This window comes from Parasteatoda tepidariorum, chromosome 5, assembly GCF_043381705.1.
Source record: "Parasteatoda tepidariorum isolate YZ-2023 chromosome 5, CAS_Ptep_4.0, whole genome shotgun sequence".
NCBI lineage: Eukaryota > Metazoa > Arthropoda > Arachnida > Araneae > Theridiidae > Parasteatoda > Parasteatoda tepidariorum.
Genome location: NC_092208.1, coordinates 40,437,049 through 40,447,782, shown reverse-complemented (window position 1 = coordinate 40,447,782; position 10,734 = coordinate 40,437,049). Strand labels below are relative to the sequence as shown.

Genomic DNA, 10,734 nt, shown 5'->3' with positions numbered 1-10,734 from the left:
TCTAAAAAGAAAAAGAATATATTCTAAAGAAAAACAAAAAAGAAGGAAAAAAAATCAAAATAACCACCATTTGCAGCTATAATGAGGAGCAAATCTGAAAACAAAATTAACAAACGTCTGTATAATTTTTTCAAAAGGAATATCCCAGCAAAAAACGTTTTTTATTATCTTCCAGTCTGCAGCATAAACTGTTGGCTAACTCTGTAACTAGTTACTTTGTAACTAGATAGAAAATTGTTGGCAAAATCTGGTTTCCTAGATACCTAATACATGCTACCAAAAAATAGCATTATAAGAAGTATCTCAAATCAATTTGTGCAAAAATACTATTCTGGAAAATAACTTAATATTTAATACAGTAGAAAATCTATATAACATAATTCTATGAACTGTAATTTGACATAAGCCACATTAACTTCATGGGTGTAAACAAAGAAATTTAAAGTTAAGAAATTTCAATAACTAAGCAATAACTATTAACTTTTTACATTATTTGCTTAATTATTTGTGCTAAGAGGTTGAAATTTTGAATGCTAAGCAAACCGAAATAGATTAATTTGTTTGTTACTAATGCTGCATATGAATTAATTTTTTTTCTGCTAAGTAATAAATATTTAGTTGCATATTTTGTGCTTTTAAGTATTTGTATCTAAATATTATTTTACAGTATTTTAAAATTGATCTGTTCCAGATTAAAATTGTCATATTTCGTAGATAAATTTGAAGATAAGTGTAACACACGTGTACAAATGTAACTATATAACACAAAATTCCATAAAAAACAAAGGCCTTGGTTTCAAAGTTCCCATTATAAAGATCTTCTACTGTATTGATAGATTAATTAATTAGTAATTAATGTATTAATAGAGGTTAATTAATAAATAAGGTGAGTTGGAGAAACATCTGAAAGCTTCAGGTTTTATTTATTTTGACTAAATTAAATTATGTATAAAAGCATATATTAGTCATCTAAAAAATGTAAGAAATCGTATTTTCAGAGACTACACAAAACCGCATTCTTTAATAAGAAGTATTAAATTTAAAAAAAACAAAAAAAAAAACAATAAGATGACACACAGAAATTAGACATGAAAATAACCGCTCACCAAATGGCGAGTCAACAAAAGAAAGTGGCAACTTAAATTAAATAAACAGTCACTTTTTCCTATCTTTTTTTTTAATAAAAAAAAATATTGTTAAGTCATAAAAGTACATCAATGTTCTCCCCAAATATTTTTAAATAAAGTTCTTCAAATTCAGTATGTTTAACTAAATTTTTTCATATATTTATATTATTTTAATTGTTGGATTAACTTTCCATAGCTATAAATTATGTAATGTTTCTAATATGATTTTCTTCAAAAAATACAAGCAAAATAATTTTTTTTTGCAAAAAGTGGCCATTAAATGAAAAGGACCAAAACGATATCAGTCATCAACTCATTAGGTTTGAAGAAAAAGTGGCTACTAAGTTATGAGTCTACCAGCAACTGGCCACTAACAATTTAAATTTTCAGGTTTATAGAATCTTCTATTAAACTCATTCTAAGATTGTGATTTTCTGGAGAGAAAAAAATCAAGAAAGCAATAGTAAAGGTATTTTAAGAATGTAATAATAGAGCTATTTTTCTTATTTTAGCTTTTATTCTAAATTTCAGATAATGCTTAGAAGAAATTTTGTTTCTAACTATGATGCCTCATAATATAATGAAATTCTTGATTCTCACTAATGTGAATACACCATGGTTCCCTAAAAATCAGACCAATTATAAAAGAAGAAAAAACTTTCATTGCTACTTTTCGTTTTTATACAGATACTACATTTCAAAACAAGTAATCTAGTTTGTCCATAAATACAGAAAAATGCATTTAGAAATCAATTTTTTAAATAATTCAATGATTTAGGAGATGAAACTTTATTGTTGAAAATACAGGTAAAGATTAGGAGAAAATTTTTTTTCCATTTTGATATCATGGAAAAGAAAACAAATTGAACAATCAGTTTCAAATTAAAAATAATTGTAGCTTGCAAAGAAGATTCAATTCATTTATTATGAAAAATTAAATTTAAGTATCTTAACTCATTGATAAGTTATGTATTATTAATTAGTATATTGGAAATTGTATTAGTATATTGAAAAGTTATTATCCATTAATGTATTTTAATTTCATTAACATTGAAAAAGAGCGTGAAATTAATTTGAAATAACAGCTATGATTTGGAAAAAGTACTTTTTTCTCCATTTCAAAAGAAAGAAAGGAAAGCAAACTGAACTAATGGGTTCAATTTAAAAATAAAAGCAGCTCATAAATTAAATGAAAATTTCAATTCATTAAAAAATGAATAGACAAATTTAAGAAAAGTGAAAAATTATAAAAACTACTAAAGAGCAATAATGTATATTTGTAGCATTAACACTGAAAAAAAGAATAAAATTACTTTGATGAACGTATAGTGATATAATGCACATTATTAAAAAGAAGTGCTGACAAGTAACACTAGATCGAATTGCAATGCTGAGTATAAATTAGGAGAAGTGTTCAGTTCCATTACACATACATAGGATGTTCTGTAATTATTAAACTACATGTATACTTTTAATACATCCACAAAAATGAAATCAATATTATACATTTAAACAAAGGAAATGCAAAAAACATTATACAAATCTGATAATTTGTATTTAGGAGGAGAGAATTAAAAGCATCAAAACCTGTTTGACTGCCAGAAGGAGCGTACAGTTGCTTCTGATAATCATTTCTAGCAACATTGAAATTTCCACAGCAATTAAGAAAGTTTAGATAAGTTTTTTCAACCTACTTGACGTTTGTGCATGTAAAAAATCATAACTTAACCTGCAGTCTTTTACACAAAGCAAAATTAGTTTTTCCATGCTATGAGATAGGAAATCAGTGTATTGGGGAATTGGTGACATTATGCTAAATTTTGCCTATTTGTTAAATTTGCTAGTTGGTTAATTCAGATTCATAGAAAGTTTTTCCTTTTATCTAAGTCTGATTATAATATTATGATTCCTAGTTGATTACTGATAACATGTTGTTAAAAACTTTGGGACAAACATTTCCACAAAAAAAAGTGTCTAATCACACGAAACATTTTGCTACTTTCATACAAATACTGAAGTTAAGTAGTTATTTGACACTGTAAAACTATTATTAAAATACTATGAATAATTTTTAATAATCTATTGACACAAAACTTCTAAAATATTTCTTCTGCTCAGATTTAATACTTAGAAACAAAAGATAAGATGATTTTTTCCAATGTACATCGCTCAGATCCAAAGACAGAGGATTAAGTTAAAAAAAGAATTAGAAAATATGAAAAAAGGCACATATTGGTATAAATACAACAAGGATGATGATAAAATATACACAAACACAGTATGATGAAATAGTGATAAACAAACAATGTAAAAAATTAAACTAATCATACACAAGTTACAAATAGATGAAATATAAAATGACATTATATACATAGAAAAAATAATATCACAGATAAAACAGTCATATCTTATGATAATTCTGTTTATTATCTAATTTTTTCCTTTTTTTTACTCTTTTTGATATCAAGCATTAGATTTATTTTTATCAAAAATATAAATTATCCCTTAGAAGCTTGTTGTAGTCACATAAAATTATACATATTTAAAAATAAAGCTAATGGGAAAATTTTAAACATTTAAAACTAGTAGTTAATTGGAAATTTAAATAAAAAATATATAGTTCATAACTTTTAGCCCAAAAATGCAAACTTCAACCAAAGAGCCAAAGATAAAAACCTTCATGAGTATGAAAAACTATTTGAGTAAAAAGAAAAAGGCAATAATTTGTTTTAACAAACACTTGAAGGTTACAACATTTTAATAGCAAACAGAGCCAAAAGAAAGATGAATTGCTGATGTTTATTGTAGTGTTACATTAAACAAAGATAATTTTTATACAGGGACAAATGTTAAACAATATGGACAATAACTAAATATTTTTTGTTACCTTTTACACTCAATAAGCTAAGTTGAAGAAGACAAAAAAAAATGAATAAAGAAGAAGACTCTGTATAACTTTCTCTTTTCAAATAAGAAAAAACTAAAATCTTTTCAGATAAGAGAGCCTTTTAAAATTGTGTTACAAGTAATAGTACATGAAATTCAAAAAATTCGGCATTAAAAAAAATCTTGACAACAGAAATTTAAAAAACTAGAAAAAAAGATTACAGGTTATCAGTAAACAGTATATAAAAAAATGCATGCCAAGTACAAATAATAGAACAACAAAATAATTAACTAACTATTTAGCAATTGAGAGAGATTGTCTTCTAACAATTTATTTCTTTGAATATTGTATTTTAAATCAGCTAATTTTTCAGATATACTGGAAGGTGAAGTATACTCAAATGAAGATGCAGGTTGGCCCACTAAAGTTCGCCAATCACAAGACACTTAAATAAATGGGAAAAAATACATATATACTTATTATTTCAGAAGAAAAAAAAAGATTTTAAACAATTACATTTCTGACAAAATTTATATAACGTAAAAGATTTTAAACAAGTTATTATTTATTTACTAAATACAAAGTAAAAATTATTAAAATAAAACGCATAAGGAAGCATATTTTAATTAAACAAGTTAAGAACTAAACAAAGAATTTAAGATTAATGCATAAAATATATTTTTCCCTACATTTGTTTTGGTCAACAAAAAAAAATATTAAATCATTTAAATCTTTTGACACATTGAAATACTGCATTAAAATTACATTTTGGAAATTAAATAAATTCAATTTAGTTTTAAAAACACTTATAGGATTTCTTTTACAATTTATGATTTTTTTTCTAATCTTTAGTCAGAAGTAAATTAATTATTTATGGATTAAAAAAATTAACTATTGAATTAATACCGAAAATTAACTATTTATGAGCATCTGGGCAGCCCTACATATGGCATATAGTAAAAAGGTTTTCCCTCAATTCTATAATGTCAATTACTAATTTGAATTTTGTAATTTATTTGATTAAAATGAAAACTTGCCTACCATTATAAATTGTATTTTCCTTTGAATTTGTCTCAGAGTGAAAAGTGACATTAAATTCCTCACATGGAATACTGGACACACTAGTAGCAGGATAAGAACTTGAATGACTAGAGAATAAAGGTGTGCTGCTGTTGTTTTCAATTATCGTATGATCGCTTTGATTGCCTTCAAAAAAGAAAACGGCTTAAAAAGAAAATTTTGAAAAATTTAATAAGGAGATCATTTCAAAAATAATAACAGATTACCTCTGCTTGGAGTATCACAACCTGTAGATTCATTGAGCATTTGTGAAAACTTTTCTGACTCTAAACTTTGCTCTTTCATAGCTTTTTGTAACGACTGCAACATGTTACTCACTTTACATGTAGCAGAATCAGCAATAGCTATTGAAAGTATTACATAATAATTAAAAATCCCAATATAATGCATTCTAAATAAACAGTGCACAAAAATAAATACAATTATTTACATCATTTTAAAGAATGTAATTTTACGTGACAAAATACAAAATGTCAGCAAAATTGGTCAAATGGTTGCTGAGAAATACAATTTTAAAAATACAGCTTTCTGCTCAAAACTTCACTTATTGAAATTTAATTCAACCACATAATTTCAGGAAATTATTATGCTATACGGTTTTGTTTCACTAAAGCTGAAAAAAAAACTTAAATAATACCTAATGTGCTTTTACTATTACTTATTAAATAATTACAAGACAGTAATGTTTGATATATATTCTTATCATTTCTATTCTTTGAAAAATGAAGAGTTTTTAAATGGCAAAAAAATTTACAAAATTTAATTCCTGCTTACGTAAAATATAGGGGTAATTAAAGGGTATGCCTTATTTCAACTTGCTTAGATATAATTAATGCAATTAAAGCAAAGTTAATGATTTTTACTGGAATATATTAATTTCTACACTTTTTTAACTTAAAACAATATTCAATAACAATAAAATATTTTCTGCAACTTTCTTTAGAATGTTGATGGTAATTATCGGCTTTATAGTGTTGAATATGATTTGACATTATCAATAAAATCAGTATTTTATTTTTGTAACGAATATCTTCTTTTTTTTTTTTTTTAAATTAATCAAAGTTTTCTGAAATCCCAACTTTTTTAAAAAGTCTACTCTTTTGCTGAAATTAATTCCATAAAGTAAATTCAAGTTGAAAAAAATAAAAAACTTTTGTTTCTCTACATTTTTAAAATCAAAAACTATTCTAAATAAAAATGTATTCAACATTTCTTTCACTTAAACCGAAATTGAATAACATAAAATAAAACCTCATTGTATTTATAAAGCATCATAAGAATAAGTAATATCAGGTATCCATAACTAAGTCTTACATTTTTTTCTACTGAACTTAAAAATCTTCATTCAATGATAGAAGGTTTCGTCGGCTATTAACTATGTTTCAGTGGATACCATTGAAATTTAATGATATTATATAAATATGTTCCATTAAACCCACATTTTCATTAAGTTACATTGGGGCATAACTTCTTATCTTGGTACTGACATATTTAATTACAGACTCAAACTGTTGAATTTAATTACGGAGTTCACAAAATGCATTACTGGCAATGCACAGTGATTGTAAGCAAACGGCAGATGAGCACAAGTCATATCAATTCGCGAACAATGCTTCAGATGATTTTATTTGAACAAATAATATTAAGTATCCATAACTTCATTCTTACACCTTATTTACTGAACTGAACTAAAGATCTGAAATATTCAGAGCTAGATTATTCCGTCAACTATGAACTAGATTTCAGTGGGTATTATTGAAATTCAATGATACTAGAAAAATAGTATGTTATATTAAGCCCACATTTTAATTAAGGTACATTAGGGCATAACTTATTGTACATCTGAAAAACATCTTCTATCTTTTTTTAACATATTTAATTACAGTTGAATTTAATTACAAAAAAAATTTACTGTAACTGTCCATTTCTACTTGTAATATAAATTAAGCCCTTGCAAAAAATTCTACATATGAAAAAAAAAAATTTTTTATGAAATAATGATCTTGATGGCATAATTTTATTTATTTTTAAGCAAATATGTGAAAAAGCATCTTTACCCTTAGTTATGCCATGAAAGTCATATATCATTAAATATAATTATATGACAAAAGATTGTTATGATTTTAAAGTACTTATCTTAAACTATTGCTGAAATTCTACACAACATAGTTGAGATTACTTTTAAAGCTATCAGTTTTTTTCTTTTTTTTCAGCATTTAAATGTTAGAGGACTGTTTTGAATTATTCCTTTAGAATTTAACAATCTTCTAACTAGAAAACAAATACTATATCAAGAAATATTCAAAAGTAATATGTCTTTTATGTTTTTTAAAGATGACTAGAAATTTATAACAAGGCATGCATAGGCTTACAAAGAAAAAAAACTGCTAATAGATAATTGAAAGAAATAACATATAAATTAAATTAGTCACTGAAAGAAAAAGAAAAAATTCATACCAGTAGAATTAGAAAAAATATCAGTCTTGGATCTTTTCATGGATTCAGGGGTTTGGAAATCAAAAGAAGTTGAACTACTTTTTAAAAATTTTGAAACTCTTCTGTAAGACTTTTGAAAACGTTTTCGCTTCATAACTAAAAAAACATATTTTTGATGAATAAAGAAATACATTTGAATAAAATAATTCAATATTTTTTAAAGTTTTTACTTACTAATTTGTCTTTTCTTCTCCAGAGAGATGGATAAAAGTTGCCAATACCTGTCAAAATTTACAGCTTCGAGGTCATTTTGCATAAAATACACTTCTTTATCTAAGAATTCCTGAAAATTTAAAATCAATCTTTTCAAAATTCAAAGTGCAAAAATAAGGATACAAACTGCAAAAATGTTCAACATAATGGCACTGTTACAGTCACCAAAACAAATATAATGGTATCATTACTTACAATCAGTAAAATAAATACAACGTCGCTATTACTTACAGACAGCAAAAAAAAAATTATTTAATATATATAATGACATGATTAATTATAATCTGGAAAAAAATCTAGGAATAAATCAAATCTTTTTTCTAGCATTCCTCATAACTTACTATAGGGTTTAAAGAGCAATTTTAAATTGTGATTCCTAAGACATTGAAATTTGCATGTGACTATTTAAATTTCTTCAAGGTGGGACATCTTAACATACTCTTAATGCAAGATTAACTTTTCACTCACCCTTATAGTTCATGCAAAATAAATTTTTATAAACATTTCAAATTTCGATTTCAGCACCATTTTGTTGCAATTATTTTATTTATCATAACTAAAATTCATAACAGTTACACACTCCTCTATGTTATTTGATTTTATTAATATGCATTTAAAATAAATTTTATCAAACCTAAATATGCAAGATGTTAATTATTCAATTTGTTTCAATTATAATGACTTTAGTTGGAGCAATTTTTAGACTCTTTTTTTTTTCCTTCCAAATTTCTTGTTTAAAAGATCTTTAAAGAACTTCCTCCTAGTGTCATACAAAACGTACAAAGAGACATAATAAATAACTTTACATAAATGCCACATTCTAAAAATGCCACATTCCACACGTAAATGCCACAAATCAATATTTATTGAAAAGTACTTGATATACAAAAATATACAGAAACTGAAAAGTTTAAATAAGCGTAATTTTTTCAACATCACATATAATAAAAAATTGACACTGCACCGTGATTTTAACTTCCCATTAATTTAAGTCATTTGCATTTGTCCTTCAGCATTTAATATGGAAGGAAAATTTGATTTCCTTTTTAACTGAAACGCTGGGGGAAATGCTCTCCAGAAAGATGCTTTTCAATTTCTTACTTTGCTTGATGCTTTTCAAGTGTTAAGAAAACTCTACTTTTTACACTAGAGGTTTCATTTATTTTCAAGACAAAAATGTATTTACACGGGAAAATAAAAGGCTTAATGAAAAGAATTAAGCATTTTAGTTTTCTTAAAATGTTATTATCAAGCTTTTGAATTTCTTTAAAAAGTTATTATAATAAAGATTTTGAAACAATTATTATATAATATTTTTTTATTTAAAACAAGACTTATAAATAATTTGATAGCTTATTATATGAATAACCAATTTCAAAGGGTTAAAATTGTTGGATATTTGACTATTTGAAACTCTTATAAAAAAAACCACAGTAAGTATTCTGACACAGCATTAGTATGATAAAAGCAATAGTTAAGTTTTGGATATTTTAGTTTAAGAACGTTAGGAGGTTTTTATGCATATAATTATATATGTTATAAAATATTTCAAGTATAAAATCAAGTAAACAATTTAACTGATTCGTAAGAATGTTTATTACACAGAAATAATTAAAAACATCAAAGCTTAAATTCATTAATTATATTAAATTAAGCTATAAGATAACTACACAATATTAAACAAATCATGTAAGTGGGATGCATTTTTCACTCAGTGCATTTCAAAATCAAGATCATTTTAAAGTAGCCATTATCAAGTACAAAATTATCAAAATGCAATGAAAATATAACACTTCAGAAAATGATTACAATATTTTCTGGCCTATAAGTCAGCTTTTCAAATCCCTAAATAGCAATAAAATTTTGGTGTTTGACTTATACTCAAAAGTAATACAATTGGGCAATGAAATTCTTTCGCCAAAATTTGACTATTGGCAATAAAAAATTAACCTTAGTTAGATTTTACAAACAGATAATATGCCAAGAATTCATCAGAATGGGAACATGAGAAGATGGAAAATCATTAATTTGGAGTGAAAGAGCAAAAACTGACTCCCATTCAAAATATTTCATATGATGTATAAATTATACCATATAATAAAAGGTGGATAAGTGTCAATTAAGGTTTTGTCCAAGCAAATTCCACCATTGTGAATGTAAAAATAGTGGGTTGACTTAAACAGCAGATCAATCAGAAAATACTTATCAAAAACAGAAAACATGTAATAAAAAAAACAGAAAACATGTAATAAAAAAAAACAGAAATAACTTATCAAACACATTTATACACAACATTTAATCATTTACTTACATCAAAAGTAGAAAACTTATTGCATATTAAATAATATGCACACTTGCTAATAATATGTGGCCAACTGTTGCTGCTGTCTTTTTCAAGTAAGTTTCTTATGCTGTAATTAAAAAAAAAGTAACATTTTAAAATATTTTTTTTTCAAAAAACTAGTTAAAATTCATTAACCTTTAACTTAAAATTCAATAAATTTACCTTAAAAGCAATAATTCCTTATTTTTGTCCAAAGGATCTGTTATATCATTTAAATACATCCAAATATCTGCAGTATTCATAGGATCCCCAGTATACAAAGGTAAACACAAATCATTTATGAATGCTTCACACTTTTTTTGGAAGTCAATGTCAATGAACTTAAAATCTGAAACATAAATGACATGTAAAAGACATTTTCACAAATTAAAACAATTAAGGCAACACGAAATATAATTAAAGCTATTATTTTATAATGCTAAGAGAATAGGAAAACACCGTCCTTTTATTACATAAGAATTATGTAAATACAACAAAATCTCAATTATCTCATATAATCAGAACTGGGGGACCTACTTCATATCAGCAACACTTTAACAAAGTCGAGAGAGACTCACCATTATAATAATTTATATTCTTTAAATCAA

At 25.1% G+C, this 10,734-nt stretch overlaps 1 protein-coding gene across 2 annotated transcripts in view; it reads right to left on the bottom strand.

Moving 5' to 3' along the window:
- Window positions 1-3,561: 3,561 nt before the first annotated feature.
- The window catches only part of LOC107450823 (RRM_XMAS2 and SAC3_GANP domain-containing protein xmas), a 50,377-nt gene continuing 43,204 nt past the window's right edge, over window positions 3,562-10,734 (bottom strand). The window contains exons 23-29 of one of the 2 annotated variants that reach the window (XM_043043217.2): window positions 10,310-10,475; window positions 10,115-10,214; window positions 7,765-7,873; window positions 7,552-7,686; window positions 5,301-5,438; window positions 5,056-5,220; window positions 3,562-4,459 (exon numbers count right to left, since the gene is read on the bottom strand). In XM_043043217.2, the coding sequence (XP_042899151.1) occupies window positions 4,305-4,459; window positions 5,056-5,220; window positions 5,301-5,438; window positions 7,552-7,686; window positions 7,765-7,873; window positions 10,115-10,214; window positions 10,310-10,475 (968 nt within the window). In that variant the 3' untranslated portion in view covers window positions 3,562-4,304. The remainder of the gene's footprint in view (window positions 4,460-5,055; window positions 5,221-5,300; window positions 5,439-7,551; window positions 7,687-7,764; window positions 7,874-10,114; window positions 10,215-10,309; window positions 10,476-10,734) is intronic. The other variant, XM_043043221.2, reaches the window with a different exon arrangement.